The sequence below is a fragment of the Jaculus jaculus genome, chromosome 18 (assembly GCF_020740685.1).
Source record: "Jaculus jaculus isolate mJacJac1 chromosome 18, mJacJac1.mat.Y.cur, whole genome shotgun sequence".
In the NCBI taxonomy this organism is placed as follows: Eukaryota; Metazoa; Chordata; class Mammalia; order Rodentia; family Dipodidae; genus Jaculus; species Jaculus jaculus.
Window position 1 is genome coordinate 33,884,095 of NC_059119.1, and position 26,668 is coordinate 33,910,762.

The window sequence follows — 26,668 nt, forward strand, 5'->3', positions numbered from 1 at the left end:
ATATGAATGAAGTTATTTATCAATTATATATTATCATATCTTTTTTTTTTCGAGGTAGGGTTTCACTGTAGCTCAGGCTGACCTGGAATTCACTATGTAATCTCAGGGTGGCCTCAAACTCATGGCGATCCTTCTACCTCTGCCTCCAGAGTTCTGGGATTAAAGGCATGTGCCATAACGCCCGGCTTTCATATCTTCTTTTAAGAAATATTTTATTTATTTGAGAGAGAGAAAGGGGGGGGGAGAGAGCGGGGGGAGAGGGAGAGAGAAAGAGATTGGGCACACCGGGGCCTCCAGCCTCTGCAAGCAAACTCCAGATGCACATACCACCTTATGCATCTGGCTTATGTGGGTACTAGGGAATCAAACCTGGGTCCTTAGGCTTTGCAGGCAAGTGCTTTAACTACTAAGCCATCTCTCCAGCTTTCTATCTTTTTCTTTAAAAAATATTTTATTTATTTGCAAGCAGAGAGATAGAGAGAGTAAGAGTGAGTATGAGCACACCAGGGCCTCCAGCCACTACAGATGAATTCCAGGCACATGTGCCACTCTGTGTATCTGCCTTTATGTGGGGAATTGAGCTCAGGCATCTCAACTCCTGAACCATCTCTTCAGCCCTCTATCTTCTTTTGCTTAAACAATGTTTTAGAGATTTATTCCTAATGCTGATTGTATTAGTTCACTGTTTTTATTGCTGAGTTACATTCCATTATATGACATATAGTAATTTGAAAAAAATATCTCTTCTTCTGTGAGTAGACATTTGGGTTGTTTCCAACTTGGGGCTTTTACAAATAAAGCTGCTATCAACAATCTGGGGTCACACATATTTTTGTGAATGCAAGTTTTAGCTTTCAGTGAACTATACAAGGAATGGAACTGCTAAACGTGGCATGGTAGCTCATTCCCATAATCCCGCACTTGGGAGGCTCAGCAGTGTCACCGTGAGCTCGAGGCCAGCCTGGACTACAGAGAGAGCTGCAGATCCGCCTGGGTTAGAGTGAGTCCCTGCCATAAACAAACAAAAGAATAATAATATGAAAACTTTCAGTGTTTCAAAATATGCCATTTATGCTCTTAAGATTACAGCTGCTCTGCATCCTCACTAACATTTAGTACTACCGTTCTTATTAATTTTAGCCATTTATTGACAATATCATATGCAGAGCAACCGGAGTTGGAATATTCCGAATTAAAACCTTCTGATCTTGAATCCCAGCAAAACATTTCATTTACAGATAGATGTGTGTTCTTTGTGCAAACAGAGCTAGGAAACCCAGTCACTGGCTTCGAGATAACACTGACCCAGTGTAAACAGGCTGCTTCCCTTCTGCCGCCTGTATGCAGCGCTGCAGGCTCTTCTATGCAGGTTAGGAGAGTTCTGCACTCTCTTCGGCACCACACTTTTCAGAAGAGCCTCAAAATCTTTCTTTCTTCAGTTTTAGTTTTTATTTTGTCATGTAATACTTGTTATTCTTATCAGTGTGTGTGCACGCACGTGTGTGCATGATCCTGAGTGTGAGTCATGCTGTACTTGTGCTGGTCAGAGGAGAGTGTTGGCTGTCTGTCCTCACCCTCCGCCACGTGTGGTCAGGCCTCTGGTCGTCCTCAACCTCCGCCACGTGTGGTCAGGCCTCTGGTCGTCCTCACCCTCCGCCACGTGTGGACAGGCCTCTGGTCGTCCTCAACCTCCGCCACGTGTGGTCAGGCCTCTGGTCGTCCTCAACCTCCGCCACGTGTGGACAGGCCTCTGGTCGTCCTCGCCCTCCGCCACGTGTGGTCAGGCCTCTGGTCGTCCTCAACCTTCGCCACGTGTGGACAGGCCTCTGGTCGTCCTCGCCCTCCGCCACGTGTGGACAGGCCTCTGGTCGTCCTCAACCTCCGCCACGTGTGGACAGGCCTCTAGCTGTTCACTGCTGCACTCCCCAGGACAGCTACCCACAACCTTCGAGGGATTCTCTTACCTATGCCTCCCATCTTGCCAAATGTATGCTGCATTCATTCAGCTTTATGCAGGTTCTGGGGATCCAAACTCAGGTGCTTAATGCTTGTAGTTGCAAGCACTTTATTCACCATTCTCCTCAGCCACAGGAAGAAAATCAACCCAGCTTACTGACCTAACAATTTTAAAGCCTTTTTTTTTAAATTTTGAAACAATTTTGAAGTGAGGGAAAGTTTTCAGAATATGACAAAGAACTCTTATACCATTCACTTGGATTCCTTAATTGGTAAGATTGTAGCTACACTTGTCTCACTCGTTTATGATCTGTCTGTCGCTCTAGCAGATGTGTGTCTGTCTTCATACCTGCGTCTACATCTTTACCTCAATCTGTGTCTGCTGATCTCTCTCTGTGGTCAGGTCCCGCAGTCCTTGGCAGAAACGCCCACCTTTGCTCCTGTCAGCGCATGGTACTGAGCTGCATGCAAGGTTGATCTGTCCCACTACTGGTGATGTGAACTTTTAACCATTTGGTTTAGATGATGACTAATTGACTTTTCAAACATAAACTAACAAAAACCATGATATGCAAATTAATAGAAATACATTTTTTTGTGTGACGAGCTACTTTCAGTCTATGCAAATACTCTTTTTTTTTAAAATTTATTTATTTATTTATTTGAGAGTGACAGACACAGAGAGAAAGACAGATAGAGGGAGAGAGAGAGAATGGGCGCGCCAGGGCTTCCAGCCTCTGCAAACGAACTCCAGACACGTGCGCCCCCTTGTGCATCTGGCTAACGTGGGACCTGGGGAACCGAGCCTTGAACTGGGGTCCTTAGGCTTCACAGGCAAGCGCTTAACCGCTAAGCAATCTCTGCCGGCCCAACAAATACTCTTTTTCTTAACAAATTTGTATGCAGTATTTTCTCATGCACTGATGAGACCTGCCCAAATCAGTTATTCCTGCAATGGGTACCAGAGAATGATTTTCTCAATCTGTCACTATCTACATTCACTAGCTGGCATTCTTCTAAAGGGAAACTCTCATCACACTGGGAGCCCATGTCATTCCGATTTATCCCCATCCCTGTGGAACACTTTCTCTCTTTCTGGTGTAACAAGATGTTGGGCATGACCTTGTACCTTCCCACACTCAGCCCTTGTGATAATACTGATTGTCAACTTGAGAGGTTCCAGAACCTCCCAGGAGAACCATTTCTGAGCATGTCTGTGGGGGAAGTTTTAAATTAGGTTCATTAAGGTGGGAAGACCTACCATAAGTATAGGTGACACCAGACCACGGGCTGTGATCTGGACGGAATAAAACAGGTAAGGCCATCTGAGCACTTGCACTCCTCTCTCTCCGTTTCCTGGCTGTGGCCGGAATGTGATAGCTGCTTCCCAGTCCTACAGTGCCCTCCGTGTCACGATGGACAGCACCCTTTCAAACTATAGGCTGAGATAAGCCCTTCCTTCATTAAGTTGCTTCTTGTCAGCAGGAATTTTCTCACAACAACATGAAAAGTTACTGTTGTCTGCCTAAATGCATGCATTATTCCCACCAAACTCCCCTGCAAGCCATTTTTATGATGGAGGGGAATTTGTGGTGGGGAGTGAATTATCCTGGTTTATTGTCTATAATTATGGATACTGTCAATAAAAACATTTTTCTAAAAAAAAGGGCTGGGAAGATGGCTTAGTGGTTGAGGTGCTTGCCTGCAAAGCCAAAGGCTCCCGGTCTGATTCCCCAGGACCCACATAAAACCAGATGCACACACTGACTGGAGTTTCTTTCCAGTGGCTAGAGGCTCTGGCATGCCTGCCCATTCTCTCCTTCTCTCAAATAAATAAAATGTTGTTTTTGTTTTTTCAAGGTAGGGTTTCACTCTAGTCCAGACTGACCTGGAATTCACTATGTAGTCACAGGATGGCCTCAAACCCATATTGATCCTCCTACCTCTGCCTCCCTAGTGCTGGGATTAAAGGTTTGCACCACCACGCCCAGCTAATAATAATGTTTTTTAAAAAACAGGTTAAATAAGAAGATGAATCTGCAGAGGATTCCAGTTCAATTCTCCAGGACCCATGTAAGCCAGATGTACAAGGAGGTGCATGCATCTGGAGTTTGTTTGCAGTGGCTGGAGGCCCTGGTGCGCTCATTTTCTCTCTGTCTGTTGCAATAAAATAAATCTTTCTTTAAAAAAATACATACTTGGCTACTCTAGAGATAGGAATTCCAAGGAATAAGGATCAAGTACATAAATCCTCAAAATGTAATATGCACTTATTTATTCATTTGCAAATCAAAGAATTTGAAGTGCATATAATTAATGATAGGTAGCTAAAATCATATCAACTTAAACCTGACTAACCAATGTGTAGAGTCACAAAGCATAAAGTTTCTTAAAACTGGGATATTTTGTTTTGTTTTGTTTGTGGAGCGAGGGTCTCACTCTAGCCCAGGCTGACCTGGAATTCACTAGGTGATCTCAGGGTGGCCTCGAACTCACGGCGATCCTCCTACCTCTGCCTCCCAAGTGCTGGGATTAAAGGTGTGCACCACCACGCCCGGCTTAAAACTGGGATATTTTGACCCAAGAACAATATTATGTTCCACATTCACTTCACAACTCTGAGAGCCGGCATATTGGTAGCAAGTTGAAACGCTGAGGTTTACTGCTGCAGGGAAATCATGGTGACCGCACAGCAGTGTACAAGTTGAAACGCTGAGGTTTCCTGCTGCAGGGAAATCATGGTGACCGCACAGCAGTGTACAGGTAAGGGAGCCACTGGAGACGTATTAATGTTTCCTTGCCTCATTGTAAAGTTGAATGCAATAATTTGCATCCATATTTATGCCTGGGGATAAGCTATTTTCCCACCCTGTTGCATGTCAATAATCTGTGTCATATGCTCAGTACAGCCTTTTAAAAACATATACAATGGGGCTGGAGAATTGGCTCAGCAGTTACGGTGCTTGCCTGCAAAGCCAAAGGATCCCAGTTCAATTCTCCAGTACCCATGTAAAGCTAGATGCACAAGGGGGTACATGCATCTGGAGTTTCTTTGCAGTGGTGGGAGGCCCTGGTGCACCCATTCTCTGTGTTTTATCTCTCTCAGCTTGCAAATCAATCAATGAAAATACAAAATAGTTTAAAAAACCATGTACAATGTTTATGCTAAACCTACTGTTATCCAAACACTATATGTTGCCTTGAGTTCTATAATAATTATCAAAGTTGAAACTTTAAAATCCAAAAACGTTTGCAGTTATATTCAAGGAGAAATGAACTTATGAAAAAAAATTTGGCTATAAATTTCCCATTTCATGGATTTTTCTTATGCTTGACCTAAGAATTACCAATTCAATCCTGTGAGCAGATAGCTGGTATTGGTGTTAGGTCCCTGGAAACATTAGCAAGAAACGGAAAAAAGGCTTTGCAAAGAAATAAGGATATCTTATATATGGGAAGATGGAAGCTGGGTATGGTGGCACACACCTTTAATCCCAGTACTCGGGAGGCAGAGGTAGGAGGATTGCTGTGAGTTCCAGGCCACCCTGAGACTACATAGTGAATTCCAAGTCGGCCTGGGCTAGAGTGAGACCCTACCTTGAAAAACCAAAAAAAAAAAAAAAAAAAAAAAAAAAGATGGGAAGTACAGTGTGGAAAATTGGAAGTATGAGCTTTGCTAAAAGATGACAGAGTATCCTAAATACTAAGTGATGAACAGGGCCTGTGAAAATAATGATAATCCTAAGTAGTATGACACCAGGTACTTCAAATTTATGTCACACCTAAACATACTACATATTGTTTGTGGGTACATAAGGGTATCTTAAAGGAAAAATGAGTGCTGTAAAAATGCACACTAATTTCAGACAGTGGCTGCCTAAGTGGAAAAAGAAAAATGAAATTGAAAAGGGGTATGAAAAAAAGACTTTGGTATTAGAAACAGGAAAAAAGAGTGTTTTTCCTATTCTCGTACACAAGGTAACACTTCTAACACCAGTTTCTTTCATGGACAGCACAGATCCCACAGTTAAAAGGGACAGTTCCGTAGAACTGCCACTACTCAGATACCAGTAGCAAGTTCTAGGTTGTGATACCAGTAGCAAGTTCTAGGTTGTGACCCAGGCTTCTAATTATAAACCAGGATTTTCATCTGTTCCCTCAGGTTTGGTTGATGTGGAATGGCCCATAGAATTCAGTGAGCACTTACGGTTGTATTTGTTTATTATAAAAGGTTTATTACAAAGGATACTGGTGCACACAAGATGAAGAGAGAGATAGGCACATCACCTTGTAAGGCATCTCCATGGGCTCAGCTATTTGGAAGCTCTTGGAATTCACTATTTTGGGGCTTTTTATGGAGGTTTCATAATATAGGATCAGCTGGTGAACATTTCAACCTTCAGTCCCTGTCTCCTCTTCACAGGTTGGGGTAAGGGAGACTAAACTTCTCAGCCTGTAGTGGGGCTTGGTCCTATGGATAACTAGCCTCCATCCTGAGGCTCCCCAGGAGCCCAGAACTGTTGCAGTAGTGTGAGAAAGACACTCTCACGGCTCTGCAGATACCTCATCTGTTGGGAGCTGCATGGGAAGAACCAGGGGTGGAAACCAAATATTTAAAATTATAACATAAATTATCCTCTAACATTTGAAAAAGATCTGAAGCAGATGTGATAATGGAGTTAGTTAATTCTGGATCGAAGGGCGATATTACTTTCTGAAATACTTAAGATGTCATCAAGAGACAGTATCCTACATGGTGACTATAAAATGAAGCAGAAGGACTTCTGGCTATGACAGCAGAGTAGAGACTGTGCCAACGCAGCCTGGCGGTGGGCCGGGGGGGGGGGTGGGGCGTGAAGCTGACAAACGCACAACTCACTCTTCTACCGAAAAGTAAAGCAAGATATAAAAATGGATAGTGAAGGTTTTTCACAGAGGAAGCCTTTTAGAATAAAATAACTTTTATGATTCCTAATATATAATATATATGCTTAAGAATTCTCTTTTGGATCAAGGCACTCATATAGAACGACAGGAAGCTTGAAATAAAGCAAGTCCACACAGGACTGCAGATGTACTGCCAAAATTTCCCATGCTCAGAAAGGGAAAATTCCAAGGTTGATAAGAGGTCCATCAGGCTGATTCTCAATAAAATATTAACTGAAAATAATGTTGACGACAACAACAGCAAAAGCCACCCATTACACTAAATAGTCTCACCACATTATGCCCACTAAAAAATGAAGGAACAAGGATATTAAGAAAACTAAGACCACAATTCAGGGCAAAGCGGCAGATTAGAAGCCTCACCAATTTGACACATTACATAAAAGTCATGATAACACACAATAACCTTTTTCCCTGCAAGAGACAAGATGTATAAACCACGTGTGGTGGAGCACACTTTTAATCCCAGCACTTGGGAGGCAGAGGTATGAGGATCGCCGGGAGTTCGAGGCCTCCCTCAGGCTAGAGTGAGTTCCAGGTCAGCCTCAGCTAGAGTGAGACCCTACCTTGATAAAACAACAACAGAAAAGAACAAAACAAAATACAGCAACAAGGAGAGGAGAAGGGAGAAAGGTGAATCAAAATTTAAGATGTTATATGGATAAACCATATTGAATCCTACTTCCTTGCTAGCTAATAATGTATATGTTAAAAAAGGGAGTGTTTGGGCAGGAATTGCCTGTGCAGGTGGATAAAGTTGTGCTCAGATGTCAAAGATTGTTATTAGAAACGTTTCAGTGCCAGAGGTGGGAAACTGTCTATCGAGTTGCTGGTCAGCAGGCCCCTGATGTTTCCAAGACATTACAGACTATGGCCAAGGCTCCACATGCCTGGGCTACAGGTACTGAGAAATCAAGCTGGAGCAGAGCTGGAAGCCTCCTCCCTGGTGACTAGCTGTCAGGATGCTGGAAAGACCTATGCAGACTGTTGAGGGAGAAAAGCCAACTTCAGTGTTAACCAGCAGTGGACCCAGCAAGCTTTATGGCTGGCCAGTCAGGCCAAATGTACCAAGTGGTACAATGGTGGCATGTCTGTTATGGGGAAACAACTAGACTTGAGGGATGCTCTATATAGGGGAAGAAATTCCTTCCTGGTACTGAAAACCTAATCAAAAGCCTGTGGCAGGAGAGGTCATAAGCCCTAGAAGGGAAACTACTACTGCTGTTTGGCATTAGGATATATTATGCCTACTGAACTGTCCTCTAAATACTTATGCTTCTGCCCACATATTAATGAACCTATGGAAGACGATTTTCATTCAAACCACAATAGCGTAAAAAGCAAGATATTTTAGCATATACTAGGATATCAGTTGCTGAGTTGAGGAAAGGAAGGGAACTAAGGTGGGTGGAGCTGGGGACTAGTGTTAGGTCAACTTTTAAAGAGTGAAGTGGATAAAGTAGGAGAGATAAGCTGGGGCCCGCAGACTTCAGAGCTTGCGAATGTGATGGAAGGCTATGAAGCACACAGAGGAGGGATAGGAAGTGAGAAAGGGCTAAACTGGTTGGAGTGAGAGGGAAGGCATAGGGGCTGTGCATGGAAAGAGAAGTAAAGCCACTTGTAGATTGGGTGGAGGAGCGTAGAGAATTCTCCTAAAACCTGACTGAACATTATACAAACAAAAGCAAAGCCATTATGAGATACAGATGCAAGAATGGAGATTTTAAAATAGGCCACAAAACTTTTTTAAAATACTTAAAATGACAATCATTAACTATTAACATACAAATAATTTTAAAAGACAAAGAATAATAAAAGTACATTGGATTTTTTTTTTCCAAGTATGCCAGTCACTGTTTTTTCCTTGATGGTCCCCAGCGTGAGGGGGGGCACTCTTTGAGCCTTGCTGCAAGAAGTAGGTCACTGGGGGGTGGGTCTTGAAGTTTTATAGCCCAGTCCAACTTCCTACTGAGTCAGTATTTCCTGGTTGCTCAAGTAACCAACTCTGCTTCATGTTCCTGCTGCCATGTGTTTCCCACATGATAGACTCTACCTTCTGGACCTGAAGTCAAAATAAACCTCCTCCTCCCTTAAGTTGTTTCTGGTCAGGTACTATGCCCCAGCAACAAGAAAGAGACTAATTCAGGAAATTGGAACCAAGAAGCATGGCCATGATAAACCTGACCATGCACTTTGTAGACCTTTGGTGGGAAGGACTGTGGAAGAATTTGAAACTTTGTGATACAAAAGCCCCTGGATGTGGTACGCAGAGCTCAGTGAGCTACCTTGGACTAAACAAACATCTTTTCTTTATGGCTTACCCAATCTAGCATTATGTTATTAGTAACAAAAAAAAAAAAAAAAAAAGGGAAAAGCATCATGTTTCATTTCTCATTTTTTTTTTTCTGAGAGAGTCTCATTGTATAGTCCAGGCTAGTCTCACACTCATAAGAACCTGCCTGGCTCAGCCTGCTGGGTGATGGGCTCACAGATGTGAGTCACCACATTCAGTATTTTCTTTCTGGTTCTCTTGGATCAGATTCAAGAGAGTAATTTTCATGCCATCATTCATTAAGGACAAGAGAAGTACCTTTTTTTCCTCTAGCTTTTCAACTGATCTTCAATTCCTATCCAGGTAGTACAAAATAAGGTACTATTTACCCATAAGCCCCCCCCAAGCTGAAGAAAGAATATGCAAGAAATTGTTTTATGACATCTTTTTTTATACAATCTGTACAGAATTGACAAGGGGAAAAACATCAAGGGCCTTAGATAAAGAAAGTTTTGAGTAAAAACATGTGTTAACTTTGTATAAGAACCAGAAGATGCTGGAAGCCGTAAAACAATGCTTTTTGTACATTTTCTTCCTTTACCTTGTAAATGGATAATCATACAAGTGCATAAGGAGTTTCACTTGTGATGAGAATATAGAAAACCCTAAGAGATCATACACACCCTAGTAACAGGAGCTGGATTATCTGTAAAATACTATTTCTGAAGCTCACAGAGAGAAGGGGTGATGAGTTCATTTGAGCTGTGATGTACACAGTTTTGGCACAACACAGGAAGGAGAAATGGCAGCCATGACAGTGGGCAGGAAGGATACAATTATGATTTAAACATAACAACAAACACTTTCTCTCTCTCTCTCTCTCTTTCTTTCTTTTTTCTGTTTTTCTCAAGGTAGGGTCTCACTTTAGCTCAGGCTGACCTGGAATTCACTGTGTAGTCTCAGGGTGGCCTTGAACTCACAGTGATCCTCTTACCTCTACCTCCCAAATTCTTGAGGCAAGGTCATCTATATAGGCAAGGTCACTATGTAGATCAAGAATTTGTGATGATCTTTTTGTCCCTTTCCCCTGGGTTCTGGGATTGCTGGCATATAGCTTGAGGGGAGAATCCCTTGGTGGCCCAGACATGAAGCAGGCCCCAGTTACCAGTCCACCTGGCCTGAGGTGGGAGATTCGCACAGTACCATCTTGTAGGATGGATGTTAAAGCTAAGTGCCTCCCCTGAACTCTTCAGGAATAACGTCCTGATTAGTTTGGTTTGGGAAATGAAGACCTCAAAATATGATTGAGGAAGATTTAAAAGGGTGGGCTGAGGTTTTCTTAAGATCCTCTTCCTACTTTTGTGGGAACTGTGGTATCCATTTTAAAGATACCACACAACCACTGCTCATTTTCTACTGCTTTCCAGGGATCCCAGAACCCTAATCTTATGAGGTGTACACTTCCAACTCAAGCTTCAACCTGAATTTGAAAGGGGAACTAGAAGTTGAGAACGGGTTTGGGATCCTGGAGGTGAAGGCCGTGCCAGCCCGATCTTCATTCTCTCAAGATGGATGAGGAAGATTCAAGCTAGCAGGCCTGCTCGAATCACACTTCTAAGCTGGGCATGCTTTTGATGGGCACCCTGAGTAAAAGGGGTAACTGGCAGGAGGAGGAAAGGTCTGAGGGCCCAGAGCTGGAGATATACAGAAACCTTGAATTCTGACTTTGGTAAAGTCTGGCTCTGATTGGTTGCTGAAGTCAACTTTAACCTGTGATTTTTGCTTTCTGGGATCTACCCAGAGGCCAAACCCTCAGGTTTTGGTCACTGGCCTCTGCTTTTGGAAAAGGGGCTGACAGCGGAGAAAGAAATTGACCTCCTTAAAAAAAAAAAAGGGATGGGGAAGAAAAGCTAATACAAAATACATGTATGTGAGGTAATGCATGTTAGCCCAGTTTAGCCATTCTAAGTGCACACATATTTAAAAGCAGTATGTTGCCATGACAAATGTATGTTTTCTATCAATATGAAAAATACATTATAAATAAGTTAAAAATGACACCTGGAACTAACTCTTTCCCCAAAAGTACAGTGAAGTTGAACGCTGGACAACGGCCACTACACCACACCGACAGGCGAGCTGCGCGCAGTGCTGCCTCAAGTGAAGACCTACCTGCTCCCGGGTCATCTTCTGCAGCTCATTCTCCCAAGCTGCCTGGTCATCCTCCACATTATAGGAAGCTGGTGGAGTGAGTCCGTGAAGGATTAAGGGGTCTCGGTCATGGCAGAGGGCTGTCAGGTGTCCAATATACAACTTTAACTTGCTTCTATTTTGGTCAAGTTCTAAGAGGGGCTGAATGATCTGGGGTGAAAACAAATGAAGAAAGTCAAGTCAACCTGAAACAAGAAGTTACTACTCTTCCTTATGCCTCCCAAACCACAGAAAACTGACCCAAGACTAAATTCTTCTCAAGTGCTACGGGCGTCTTCAGGATGATAAGGAGAAATATCTACAGTGTGCTCACATGGCCACTCCCATCCAGCCATGGTTCTGGGAGGTGGAAGGGCTCATCCCGAGCGTAAGAGCAGGCTGAGAGCTCTGCACCGAGGCGGGGGACTCACAGGGCTTTTTCCAAGATGCTGTTCCTAATACTGAAAGACTCACAGTCTTTGTGAGCTCACAGGTGCATGCTTCTTTTATGAGTAAATTGAAAAAAAGATTGTTACTGAAAATTGCTTATGTGAAAGCCTGAACAACATACTTCATGTGTTTGTCCACCTCCTGGAATAGAAGAAAAATTCTGTCTCTGGAGAAAGTACATGTTTTTCTTGGCCAAGAGATGTGAGGAAAGAACTCACTACTAAATCTGCCTTATCTTGGCTCAGCTCTCCTCATTCATTTCACATAGGCTTCTGGGATTCTTTCTGACAGATCTTTATATCCAAGCACTCAATAGAGAAGCCCTGAAGTTCCCACTTGTTAAAACTGTTTCTGTGTGTTCTTTCCTTTTTAAACACTCTACGTGTGTGTGTGTGTGTGCGTGAGCGCATAGGTCCTGATGCACACGTGGTGTCAGAGGACAGATCTGAGGCATCTGTCCTCCACCTCTGTCAGTCTCTTGCCACTGAGGATGAGCTGCCAGGCCGCAAAGCAGTCCAACACTAGCTGACCTGCGAACTTTGAATTCCCTTGCCTCTGCCTGCCCTTGTCGTAAGGTGCACTGAAGTCACAGATGCATGCCCCACTTTGTACCCAGCTTTATAAGGGTGTTGGAGAACTGAACATGGGTTGGCAGGCTTGTAAGAAAGCACCTTTAATGACTGAGCCACCTCCCCAACACTGGCTCTGTGTTTTTCTTAAATAAGAGAACTTCTAAATTTCTTTTTTCCTAGCCTGTCCCTTCTACCCCGAATGAGTAACTTTTCATTAGACTCCATTTGGGAGTACACTGACTAAGACTTTTGCCCCAGATTTCACATGGGCAGCTCTGGGGACACAACTTTGTCCAAGTGCTGGGTGTGGGCCACAGCCCAGGATGATTAGGACGATGTCCAGCCCAGGTTGTGCAACTCGAACAGCAAGTGCCTGATGCGCGGCAGCTGTGAGAGCTGTGAGGCCTGCCAAGAGCCAGCCGTTCCCAGAGCTCACACGGCGAGGTCTGAACCTGGCATTTTTCTATCAACAGGACACCTGCGCCTCATCTCACGAATAAGGGGCTCAGCCATCTAGAAAGAAACAGTCTAATATACATTTTGATGGTGACACTGATTTCTCTATAGAGCCCACAGGAAATCATCTTTAGGTCAGATGTAGGCTGATTTAGAAATGGGGGGGGGGGTGCTGGAGAGATGGCTTAGTGGTTAAGCGCTTGCCTGTGAAGCCTAAGGACTCAGGTTTGAGGCTTAATTCCCCAGGACCCACGTTAGCCAGATGCACAAGGTGGCACACACATCTGGAGTTTGTCTGTAGTAGCTGGAGGCCCTGGCATGCCCATTTTTTTTTTCTCTTTCTCTCTCTGTCGCTCTCAAATAAATAAATAAAAACCAAACAAACAAAAAGAAGAAATTGGGGCTTGGCTAAACAAACCACAGGAAAGAGAATCAATTTGGCATTACTATAATTTTTCTCACATGCAAGCGTGCAGCTTGTATGAGGATGGTAATAGTTAAATTCTAAGATGGGAGGCTGCTGGGCTTTCTGAGGGACCCCCCAGTCAGAAGGCTAGTGGTACCAGGTCTATTCAGGCATTTCCTACCAACGACACCAAGAGGGGAAAAGCATCTTGGTCAGAGCACAGGTTTGCAGAGGGAAAGTTCAGATAGTTCTTTAGAAATAACACCAGCTTCTCAAAAAGAATTTTGACTCAGTTTTGACCACCAATGCATACTCTTACTGCACAGGGTATAAAGATGTCAAAAGGCCAGACATGTTGGCAGTAATGGTTGATCTCTGGTTACCAACTTGACCAGGATTTAGAATCACGATAGAAACAAATCTCTGGTCGCGTCTGTGAGGGGTTTTCCAGGTCAGATAGGTGAGGTGGGAGGACCCTCTGTGAGCACCACCATCCTTGGACTGGGTTCCCGGGCAGTATGAAAACGAGTGCACTAGCTGAGCGCTCAGTCTTCTCCACTCTCTCCTCACTGCTGCGGGGATGATGCCGTGCTGATATCTTGCTCCTGCTAAGCTTTCCCCAACCGTGGTGGGCTCTACCTTCTGAGACTGTAAGTCACAATAAACGTTCCTTCCCTAAGCTGCTTCTGGTCAGGTATTTTGTCCACACAAAGAGAAAGTAACTGACAGAGTGGTGCATGCCTCTAATACCCTCACTCGTTCTTTGTGGATGAATAATACTCTGCTTTATATGTACTGTACTTTATGTATTCACCATTGGCTAGGTACCTATGCTGATTCTATAGCTTGGCTGTTGTGCAATGTAATGAGAATGCATATGCAGGCATCTCTACTGTATACGAACAGAAAAATCCTTTGGATATCTTAGTTTTCTCAAGAATCTCCACAGTGATTTACATAGTGGCTAAACTAACTTGTATCTCCATTAGCAGTATATAAGGGCTCCTTCCCTCCCCTACATCCTCACTAGCACTTTTTTTGTCCTTTTTTTTGGTTTTTTGAGGTAGGGTCTCACTCTAGCCCAGGCTGACCTGGAATTCACTATGGAGTCTCAGGGTGGCCTCGAACTTATGGCAATTCTCCTACCTCTGCCTCCTGAGTGCTGGGATTAAAGGAGTGCACCACCACGCCTGGCTTGTCTTTCTTTTTAAAAGCTTATTTATTTATTTATTTAAGAGAGACAGACAGACAGAGAGAAAGGAGGAGGGAGGAAGGGAGGAAGGAAGAGAGAAAGAGAAGAAAGGAGGGCATGGGTGCTCCAGGGCCTCCTCCCACTGGAAACAAACCCCAGATGCAAGTGCCACTTTGTGCATCTGGCTTTGAGAGCTACTGCCTTTAACTGCTGAGCCATCACTCCAGTCCCTTGTCGTCTTCCTTCCTTCCCTCCTTTCCCTTGCTGCCTTTCTTTTTTTTTTAAATTAATTTATTTATTTGAGAGCGACAGACACAGAGAGAAAGACAGATAGAGGGAGAGAGAGAATGGGCGCGCCAGAGCTTCCAGCCTCTGCACACGAACTCCAGACGCGTGCGCCCCCTTGTGCATCTGACTAACGTGGGACCTGGGGAACTGAGCCTCGAACCGGGGTCCTTAGGCTTCACAGGCAAGCGCTTAACCGCTAAGCCATCTCTCCAGCCCCCTTGTTGCCTTTCTTGATGCAAGATATTCTGACTGGGGTATGACAGAATCTCCATGTAATTTTTTATTTGCATTTCTCCCATGGTTAGGGGTGTTCAATGTGTCTTTTCTTCACAGTATTAGTCATCTTCACTTCTTTCAAGGAGTGCCTTGTTTAGTTCATTTGCCGATTTATTGGCTGGGTTACTTACTATTTCATTTGCTGTGTGCAGAAGCTTTAAAATTGACAGAATCTCATTGAGACACTTTGTATATCAATAAGAACATCAGCTAGCCATGGTTCTACTACCGTATTCCCAATAACCCCCAGTAACCCTATCTCATTTTTCTTTGTTCTTTTTTAAAGCCTTTTCTCTTTAGAGATGCATTAATTAAATAAATCATTTGGGATTTTCACTAAGTCTGTGCAATTTATTTTCATCCCCCTACTGGTTGTGTGTGTCTCTGCCATCACACACACACAAAAAGCCAGTTGAAAAAACTGACTTTGAAGGGATTACCATTTTGTATGAGAAAACTGGAATAAAAAGATATAACCACCAAGGAAGAGGGCAGTATTAAAAAGTGATAATGGGATGGTCATATTCCTCATGTCAAACAGAATTTAGCAGATACCAGAGTTCCTACCTGCACTGTGATTGGAGGTGTTGACTTTTATTCCTATTCATAATCAAAAAGAAAATTCAAATGTATTTAAATGTATTTGATGATGAAGTGCTGATTAAATAAACACCATGACAATGTTTATATACACTGAAAAGTTTTAAAGTCCAATTGAAAACTTAAAAAATAATGGAATTAACATCTTAAAAAAAAAAAACTTTTATGTATTTGAGAGGGAGAAAGAGAGGGAGGGAGGGAGAGAATGGGCACACCAGGGACTCCAGCCACTGCAAATGAACTCCAGATGTATGTGCCACCTTGTGCATCTGGCTTATGTGCATCCTAGGGAATCAAACCTGTGTCTTTAGGCTTCACAGGCAAGCGTTTTAACCACTAAGCAATCTCTCCAGCCCTAAAATTTCTCTTGTACAATAAAAAACTTATTCTGGTGACTAAACCTAGCATGTCATACTTGAAAGGCAAGCACTTTCTCTCTCTAGTACCTGGGAATCTTTTTTTTTTTTTTTCCCAGGTAGGGTCTCACTGTAGTCCAGGTTGACCTGGAATTCACTATGTAGTCTCAGAGTGGCCTTGAACTCATGGCTATCCCCCTACCTCTGCCTCCCAAGTGCTACAATTAAAGGCATGTGCCACCATGCCTGGCTTTTTTTAAAAAAAAATTATTTATTTATTTGAGAGTGACAGACAGAGAAAGAGACAGATAGAGAGAGAGAAAGAATGGGTGCGCCAGGGCATCCAGCCACTGCAAACGAACTCGAGTCATGTGCGCCCCCTTGTGCATCTGGTAACATGGGTCCTGGGGAATCGAGCCTCGAACTGTGAGCTTCACAGGCGAGCGCTTAATGGCTAAGCCATATCTTCAGCCCCCAGCTTTTTTTTTAATGTGAGAGTGAGATAAAGAGATAGAGATAGAGAGAGATGACAGAGAGAATTGGCATGCCAGGGCCTCTAGCCACTGCAATCAAACTCTAGATGTGTGCCACCTGTGTGCATGTGTGACTTTGTGCATTTGTGTCACTGTGCATTTGGCTTATGTGGGACCTGGAGAGTCGAACATGACTCCTCAGGCTTCACAAACAAGTACCTTAACTGGTAGGCCATTTCTCCAGCCCCTGGGAATCATTTTTGAAGATAATAAGTCTTCATTTCTTTTTAGCTTTATAGCTCAGAAGTGTGTTGCCAACTTTTATTTAAGAAGGCATCACCAATCCAGCAAAACAAAATAAAACATTCTCTACTTCATGACTCAAAAACATTCTGCCCTCAAAGCTGTGAGGAGATAAGAACAGGGTCTGGAATGAAATGAATCCTGAAATCTCTATCACTGTTTGCATTCTTTTTAACCATTCTTCATTCAGCTAAAAGTCCACACTGCTGTATGCATGCATTAAATAAATGTGGCCAAAATAAAATTTCATGGGAAGGCACTAAAAACAGTGTTTGCCCACTAGTGAGGGCAGGAATTCTGTAGAGCACCTCTGCTGCCTAGAGATGTGATCATGGAGGATATTAAGGATGTACGTATCTCAAGTACTTGCTTTGATACTTGAAGACTTGTAAGATATAGGGAAATGAGGTCATTCACCAACGGGGGGTGGGGTGGGCAGCAGGGATGAAGATGGCACAGAGAAATATGGCACTGAGTGGAAAGAAGTCCCCCAGCAATGGGCACAGAAGCTATTACAAGCTATCCAAGCAGTGGCATGCAGAATGCAATCTGGAGGGCTGGTGGGATGAGAAACAGTGAGACAGATGACAAGAACTAAGAAACCAAGAGAGTTGTCCTTCTGCTGGATTCAGAAATACCAGGAATAGATGTGTTCTAAAACTCCGCCTTGCTGTGAAGAGCTAATGAAGACGTTAAGGGTTAGGGAGATGGTTCCATGAACAAAGTGTATGCTCACAAGCACGAGGACCTGAGTTTGGGTCTGCCGTGTAAAATGTTGGATGTAGTGGCATGCGTCTGTATTCCCACCAGGTGTGAAGTGGAGGCAGGAAGTTCCTGGGACTCACTGGCCAGCTAATCTTGTCATTTGTGAGCTCTAGGCTCAGTGAGAGACCTTGTCTCAAAGAGTAAGGTGGAGAGTGATGGAGAAAGACACCCACTGCTGACCGCTGGCCTCCATATGCACACATGCTAATGTGTACCCACAAACTTAAGAATACACACACAAAGCAAAGATGAGAAAACATTTTTTAATTCATTTCTTGGCTTGAGGCCTGCCTTCCTACACTAAACTATTTATTGTGTTTTAGCAGAAAATGGATGGAGAAGTTAAAGATTACATGCACATATACTGTGGATGACATTCCTGCTATATATCAAAATTCCACAGGCTGAAACTAATGAGTGAGAAATAGAGGAAAACAATCTAGGCCTGGGGGTTGGGGAAATGAGGCAAACATGGGACAAGAAAGGGTCATAATTTTTGAGTATGCAAGGCAAGTGAGGACTGAGGCTGGTCTTAAAATTGAGGCTTACTGGGCATGGTGGTATGATAGTTAAGGTGTTGTCAACTTGATCTATTTAGGAATCCACAGACATTCCTCATAAGTGGGTCTCTGAGGTTGCTTCCAAGGAAGGATTAACTAAAGGAAGAATCCTTCTTCCAGGGTGAGCCCTTCCCCCAGAGTAGGCAACCCTTCTGAGGCTGAGGGGGCTTTCTCTAAGGAAGCTGTGGGAGGAAAGTACCCCCTCCTCCCACTTAGCTGCCGGTGCTGCTTGCTGCTTTCCAGTGTGGACTGAAGACCAGCGTTCACTGAAGAGCAGCTCTCCAGGACACCTCCAGGCCCTCAGAGCTGGATTAGGATGGCTGAGGCATCCAGCCTCGAGGACTGAGCAGCTAACCAGTTTCCTTGACTATCAGGCCTGCAACCTGCTATTGTTGGTCTGTCCGATAATAATCCAATAAATTCCCCTTTAATACAATTCATCTCACCAGTTCTGTTCCTCTAGAGAACCCTAATACACTGGTGCACACCTTTAACCCCAGCACTTGGGAGGCAGAGGTTGGAGGATCGCTATGAGTTCAAGGCCAGCCTGAGACTATAGAGTGTATGCCAGGTCAGCGTGGGCTATAGGGAGATCCTACCTAGGAAAACAACAACAACAACAACAACAAAAGCAAACAAATAAACAAAAACCCCTTTCCTCTCAAAAAAAAAAAAAAAGATGGAGGCACTTGGCCACAAGCAAAAAGGTGGCCTTCGCTTCTTTGCGTGCACATTCAGGTGCAGAAGAAACCGACAGTTCACGCTCACTTCATTCTGCACAAAGGCACATTCTGGCATTACCATGTACACGGTTAAACAGACAGAGCTTAAAAACAGTGACCTATTGCTGGCCAGGCAAGCACACAAACCACCTATCACCGCTCTCTGTTTTCGTGTTCCCCGGCACCGTGGCCGTCCGCCCTGCGCACTGTCCTACCGGTACTCCGCTCTTCTCCTCTGTGAACGCAAGAGCTCTGTCAGGGGTAGAGTCTGCTTCCCTGCCTGCCTGTTTCTCCACTGCCCTCGGGGCTGATCTGTAGCTGGCAGTGACAGACCCTGTGTGTGGGGCAAAGGGAATCAGGCCATTGGGTGTCTGTGCCAACATCGGACTGTGCATGAAAGGACACTGGCCAGAAATCAAAGGCTGCTCACAGTCCATGTCATTTCACCTGAAATTTCCCACCACTAACTTTAAAATGTGTAACATCAACCACAATTTGGAGGATTTCTGAAGTTTATACTGTGCCTAGCCTCTTGTGTCAAGTCTCTTTTATATCCTCAGATAATAAAGCAACAAAGACTGGTAATATTGAGGAGATATCTGAGGGCTTGTGTTAAGCTGCACATTGAAAGAGTGCTCAGTAGATAAAGTGCTTATAAGCATGAAGACCAGAGTTCAGATCCTCGGTTCCCACATAACTGCCAGGTGGGCAGGTTGCCCTGCCCACCATCCCAGTAATCAGGAGGGACACATAGGAGGACCCTTGAGGAAATCTGCCTTGCTAGATTAGATTGATTGGTGAGCCCTGGATTCAAGTGAGGGACTCTCCTCAGTACATAGAGAGAGGAAGACCTCCAAGGTCAATTTCTGGCTTCCACATACGTGTGTACATATGAATACACACACACACACACACACACAGTTTTGAAAGATTTGGTGACTGTGCTGGAGGCTTTATTCTTAAATAAAGGAAGTTTGTAGAGAAAACAGTCTTTCAAATTCTTGTTTTTCCCATCTTTTTTTAAAAATATTTTTTGTTTATTTATTTGAGAGCGACAGAGAGAGAAAGAGGCAGAAAGAAAGAGAGAGAATGGGCACACCAGGGCCTCTAGCCACTGCAAATGAACTCCAGATGCATGCACCACCTTGTGCATCTGGCTTACGTGGGTTACTGGGGAATCAAACCTTGAACCGGGATCCTTAGGCTTCACAGGCAAGTGCTTAACTGCTAAGCCATCTCTCCAGCCCCCAAGTCTTTTTTTCCATGCAAGGCCTGACTTACTCCCAAGGTGAAAAGGGTGATGTCTGGAAACTTTTAATCCACAGGGTTTGTTCATGGCATATAACATTTTCAGAGTTTTCTTTTTAAATATAATTTCCTGATTGACTTCTGCAGACATAAATCTAGAAAGGACAACTCATGCCCCTCAAGTTCTCAGATATATGGGGATATATTAGCACAGGGAAATAAAGCAATGATGCTAGCTAGAGTGGTTGTAGCAGTGAGCGTTCCCAGGGTAATCCTGGAATTTACTTTGTCTCACTGAAAATCACCTCGTTCCACATGACAATAGTAAGAGACAGAAGTTAGGGAGACAGACACTCTGTGTAGTAGAGACATCTGCTCTTCCTCTCAGATGTGCAGAGCTCTCTTGGCCTGGAAATATTTGCTCAGGTCTTTCCTCCTGCGTTATGCCACACTCCTTTACCAGTTCAAGTACTCACATGTTTTGATTCTTAAAACCATCAAGTGACAGATGTTTCTAACCTACCACAGTTCTACTTATTTATTTGATAGTGACAGACAGACAGAGAGAGAAAGAGACAGAGGGGGAGAGAGAATGGGCTCACCAGGGCCTCCAGCCATTGCAAATGAACTCTAGATGCATGTGCCACCTTGTGCATCTGGCTTACATGGGTACTGGGGAATTGAGCCTAAAACAGGAGTCCTTAGGCTTCACAGGAAAGTGCTTAATTGCTAAGCCATCTCTCCAGCCCACAGTTCTTTTTAAAAAAATTATTTATTTACTTATTTGAGAGGGGGGGAGGGAGAGGAGTAGATAGAGAATGGGTATGCCAGGGCCTCTAGTCACTGCAACCGAACTCCAGATGCATGCGCCACCTTGTGCATCTGGCTTACATGGGTACTAGAGAATCGACCCTGGGTCCTTAGGCTTTGCAGACAAGTGCCTTTACCACTAAGCCATCTCTCCAGTCCTGTCAGTTCTTTTCTTTGGTAATTCTAATTTTAGCATCAATTTATCAAGTGTCTGTACATATTTTGTCTTTATCCAAACAAAGATGCTCATTTCTGATCTTTAGACACAGCTATGGATGCATTTATATTATCCTCTGTGTTCCAAGAGGCAGCAAAATTCTTTCCTTCATATTTGTACTCCCTTATCCTAGTTCTAGTTTACTGTAGGAAATAGCAAGTCTGGGGGTCTGTGGGGAGCTAAGCCTTGCCACTTTGTCCATTTTAGCAGTTAGACCTCATGTTTCTGTCACTTATCTACCTAGGGGACAGTCACATATCCTGCCCTAGTTCCCAGAAAACTGAAAAGCCCTTCTAAGGCTGACTGGTGCAACTCTAACATCTTGTGAACTCAGTGCTGTGCATGTGATATGCTTGAACGTGTGATTCACATGCTCTGCCTCAGCGACCATACATTCCCGAGCATGCAGCAAAGCTTCAGGTCCACGAGTCACTGAGAAGACACAGGCGCACGCCTTCCAGCCCCAAGGGCTGCAGTCCAGGCATGTGAGTGTGAGCCCATCTTGAGCTACATGTTCTAGGTCAGCAAAGCAAAGCAAAACAGATCCTACTCTATCTGGCAGGAGTTCATGTAGCATCTAGCAACTCACAGGTCTGTGTCTAACACACAGAGCTGAACACCACAGTTTATTTGTCATTGTTCATGGGGGGGGGTATTTTTTGAGTTATCACTATGCTGTCTAGGCTAGTCTTGAACTTGTAATATTGCTCCCTCAGCCTGGGCAGTGCTGGGATTTACAGGCGTGCTGTACAAAGCAGTCTCTTTAGTGCCAGGGAAGACAAGCAGCAAGGCTGCTATGGTTGTAGCCAGAAGCACAACCTATGTGAACCCTGTGGCCGGACGCATGTAGGCCCTTGGCTGGTGACATCATGTTAATTGCTAGTTATCTAGTTTCAGAAGCTGACCTCAGCAGAGAGAGTTGCATCATATGCTATGAAATCTTAACATGCTCTGTGAAACAGTGCAGAACTACTGAGCAATACAGTGCCGTGGTTAAGATAAGCCCAGGCTCTGGAGACAGACTGACTGGCCTGACTCTAGGGCCTGCCACACTCTAGTGAGGAGAACTAGTACAAATTACTTAGGCAAAGAGTACAGTTCTAAGGATCCACATGCCTGTCATATAGGAAGCTTCCATAATAATCATTAGCAAGGATTCTTTCCCAGCATCTGTAAAATGGGAACAATGCTGGCTATCCTTGTGAGGATTTGAGGACGTCTAAAAGCCAAGCGATTTTGTCTGACATACTAGCCCTGAGGACTTTTTAACCCTGTGTGCTTAGCCTTACCAAAGACTGCAAATGGCAAGAGAAAACCAAACAAGGACACAAGAGACCAGGAACTGGCAAATTATAGCTCATGGAACAATCTAACACTGCTGCCTGTTCTGCTCAGCCAGTTAGCTGAGGCTGTTGTCCACGTTTTTCTTGTTGGACACACTGGCCTCAAATTTGTACTGATCCTGCCTTAGGTTCCCAAGTGCTGGGATTACAGGAAGGTACCACCAAGCCTGACTGGTCTTTATTTATTCCCTCTCTTTCTTTCTCTCTCCCCCTCTCTTTCTCTTTCTTTTTTATAAAACATTTTATTTATTTATTTGGTCTTCCTTTTCAAAGGGTTAAAAAAATTAAAAGAATACTTTGTGATACACAGAAATTATACGAAAGTCAGATTTTAGAATCTATCAAATTTTAGTAATTCACTGCTATGATCAATTGTGTACCAGCTGTTTATGACACTTTCACACTCCAAAAGAGGAGCCAAATATTTTAACAGATAGTGTGGGGTTCGCAAAGCATGTTTTATGTACTATTTGGATCTTTAAAAAAGATGTGCCGGGCTGGAGAGATGGCTTAGTGGTTAAGGCGCTTTTCTGTGAAGTCTAAAGACCCAGGTTCAATTCCGGTACCCACATAAGCCAGCTGCACAAGGTGGCGCATATGTCTGGAGTTCGTTTGCAGTGGCCGGAGCCCCTGACATGCCCATTCTTTCTATCCCTCTCTCCAATAAATAAATAAATAAACAAATAAACAAACAATTGAAATATGTTTGCCAATCCTTGCAACAGATCAACTTGTGAGGACAAGGCAACTATAATATTAGAGGGAAAATGCATAACATTATCACACAGATTAGTTAATAGTTTTTTTAAAATCCATTCATAACAAGTACTACTCGTATCAATGGTAATACAGACACAAACTAAAACCCTGAGTATAGGGGAATTTAGATCTAACAATAGGCAAGAAAAAGAAATCTTTGGCTGGTAAGAAATCCCAGCAGTTAAAGGCACTTGACTGATGGCTTGGATTCAATTCCACAGTACCCCCATAAGGACAAATACACAAAGGAGAACATGCATTTGGAGTCTGTTTACAGCAGCAAGAGGAGGTCTCATTCTCTCCCTCTCTAAGAATCTTCTTAAAATTTTTATTTATTTGAGAGAAAGAGGGAAAAAGGAAAAGGAAGAGGGGTGGAGAGAGAGGGGAAGAGAGAGAGAATGGGCACATCATGGCTTCTAGCCACCGCAAAAGAACTCCAGACACATGTGGCACCATGTGCATCTGGCTTTATGTGGGTATTAGGGAATGAAACCTGGGTTCTTAGGCTTCATAGGCAGGTACCTTAACTGCATGCTATCTCTCCAGCCCATAAAAATATTTTTAAAAATCAAACTGATAGTTATAGAAAATTAAATAGTTAGTAAAGTCTGAAGTGCAGAAAGCCCTTCATTGATAAATGATGTTATCTAAATATTAAAACAGGACAGTAAAAATTATTCTATACAATGAGAATTGAAAATAACTGGGTATTTACATTGCATATATAGAGAATTGATAAAAAATTAAATTGAACAAATTTATCACCTTCAACAAGTACTTAGTACTTCATACTGGTTGGTATGACCTCAGTTAAATATTGATAAGTAAGTTATGTACTTCCATTTAGTCAAAAACTTTCAAGGTTAAGTACATCTAGAATACTCATGGGGGGGCTGGAGGAATAGCTCAGCAGTTAAAGGTGCTTGGTTTCAAAGTCTGGAAGCTTGATGGCATGGGCTCGATTCTCCAGTATATATGTAAAGCCAGATGCACAAAGTGGCACATACATTTGGAGTTTGTTTACAGTGGCTAGAGGCCCTGGAGCACCCAAACATACTCTTTTCTCTGTCTCTCTCATAAATAAATAAAAATATTAAAAAAACACTCATTGGATTTAAGTAGTATTCTGTACTTATACTGGATACAGAATATATTAGTTGGTGAAACTTTAGAGATGATCTAAGCCATCTACTTTCTAAAACTCAAGAGCTCGAGCAGAGATCCACAATGACAATGGTGGAAGCCAAGTTTCCTGGTCAGTGTCAGAGACTCAAGACCTGGCCTCTCCTTGGCTAAGGACACAATGTGCACAGCACACCTTCACTCATTGCTCTTAGTTGGCTAGTTCCTATTGGCAAGTCAACTTTCTGAACAACAAATGGGCTTTTGGATTGTAGATTCTTTGAATCCAAGATAATCTTCCTTGGGAGAACAAAACTTGGTAATGAATACACTCCCACTGTTTTAACTTCCCAGCACTGTGCCCACTCAGGTCTTGGCATTACTTTCCCACGTAATACAGGATACTCTCAACTGCTCTTCCTGCATCTCCAGATCTTGTGACTTTTTTTTTTTTTAGCTCAGGCTGACCTGGAATTCACTATGTTGTCGCAGGGTGGCCTCGAACTCATGGTGATCTTCCTACCTCTGCCTCTCGTGCTGGGATTAAAGGCGTGCACCACCATGCCCAGCTTCCTCTTGTGTCTTTTTTATACAGACCACAATGTCATGCCATATACCTGCCTTGTTTATCTCTGACACCTTGTGGTGATTTAAAACTAAGCATTCACCCCTCTAAAAGTGGGCTCCTCTACTCCTTTCAATGTAGGATGAGATTAATGACTCCCATCTAAGGAACTCCCATCAATGGTAGAGGAGATGGTAATTTTTAATTCTTTTCCTTGCTCTGGTCTCTTGAATCACTCACTTTGGGTTAAGCCAGCCTTATGTTGTAAAGACACTCCAGGAGGAACTGAAGGCTCTTGCCAAAGCATCTCTGTAACTAGATGCTCCAGCTCAGTTTAAATTGTACATAAATGCAGTCCTTGGTGTCACCTTGACACCTCAAATAAGAAGCACTGGTTGGCTACTCCCAGATTCCCCAGAACCCTGAGATAATCCGTGTTCAGTGTGGTCTTCCGCTGCCACCTTCTGATGCACTGTGTGGTAGAGCGGCAGACAGCGACTATGACCCTCAGTCTATAAGCTAAATTCCTGGTAAAAAATACACTAAATGTTTTTGTCGTTTACGCTTCTACACCTCTGCAAATGCTATGGTCTTTTAAAAATATTTTGTTCTAATTTATTTGAGAGACAGAAAGAGGTATACATATATGGAGAGAAAGAGAGTGAGTGAGAAGGAGGGGGAGGGAGAAAATGGGTGCACTAGGGCCTCTAGCTAGTACAAATGAATTCCAGACGCACGTGCCACCTTGTGCATCTGGCTTACATAGGTCCGAGGGAATCGAACCTGGGTCCTTTGGTTTTGTAGGCAAGCACTTTAACTGCTAAGCCATCCCTCCATCCCAAATGCTATGTTCTTGTGTAAAGTTGCCTGGCAAATGTCTACGGTGCCTTTATGAGTCAGCTCAAGTGTCATATTCCTTGTGAGCCACTAAGTATCTTGTGGAGATCTTCTAAGATTTCCTATTGTACCTTATAGTACTTTCTCATTTGCAGAAAATCTGTTGTTTAGCATTTATTTTTTATTTTTATTTATTTATTTTTTAAAATTTTTTATTTATTTATTTGAGAGCGACAGACACAGAGAAAGACAGATAAAGGGAGAGAGAGAGAATGGGTGCGCCAGGGCTTCCAGCCTCTGCAAACGAACTCCAGACGCGTGCGTCCCCTTGTGCATCTGGCTAACGTGGGACCTGGGGAACCGAGCCTCAAACCGGAGTCCTTAGGCTTCACAGGTAAGCGCTTAACCACTAAGCCATCTCTCCAGCCCTTAGCATTTATTTTAAGGTATTGAAACATATACATTTTTCTCCATGCAGTGTAGGTAACAATGATGTGGCCAATAAATCTTTGTGACTTAATTTTATTTCTCATTTCAGTTAGTTTAAAGCAAAATAATGGACACTTCAAACCACAAGAAAGGAATTAGTCAATGTGAAACTAAGGACCCAGATGTAAATGATAAAGCAATGCATGGAATGTACTGTTCAGTTTGTTAAAACATGAAGTGGTAAACAACCTAAGTCAATCCCTCGGGGATATATAGTATAAACACTTGAATTAATGACCCACCACAAAAATGACTACTGACCAAATTTAAGATATTTTCATTTGATATTCAGATTGACAAAAACAAAATTTAGAAACTTATTTCATATTCACATGAAAGGAACTCAGACAGCATAGAAGATCTGCCAAGGCTTGCCAAATACTTTCTTGTACTAAAAATTTGTGATTCCAGTCCTGAAATTTAGAAAGAAAAAGTAGTATATGATCAGTGTTGGCTGCTTTTAGTGAAAAGCAACAAATTCCTTCATTAGTGTA

The 26,668-nt window shown here is 43.2% G+C and overlaps 1 protein-coding gene across 6 annotated transcripts in view; it reads right to left on the reverse strand.

Annotated features, from left to right (window-relative positions):
* The window catches only part of Erc1 (ELKS/RAB6-interacting/CAST family member 1), a 346,919-nt gene that overhangs the window by 27,058 nt on the left and 293,193 nt on the right, over positions 1 to 26,668 (reverse strand). For all 6 annotated transcript variants that reach the window (XM_045137240.1, XM_045137238.1, XM_045137236.1 and 3 more), the window contains one exon: positions 11,348 to 11,536. In XM_045137240.1, coding sequence (XP_044993175.1) covers positions 11,348 to 11,536 — 189 coding nt within the window. The remainder of the gene's footprint in view (positions 1 to 11,347; positions 11,537 to 26,668) is intronic.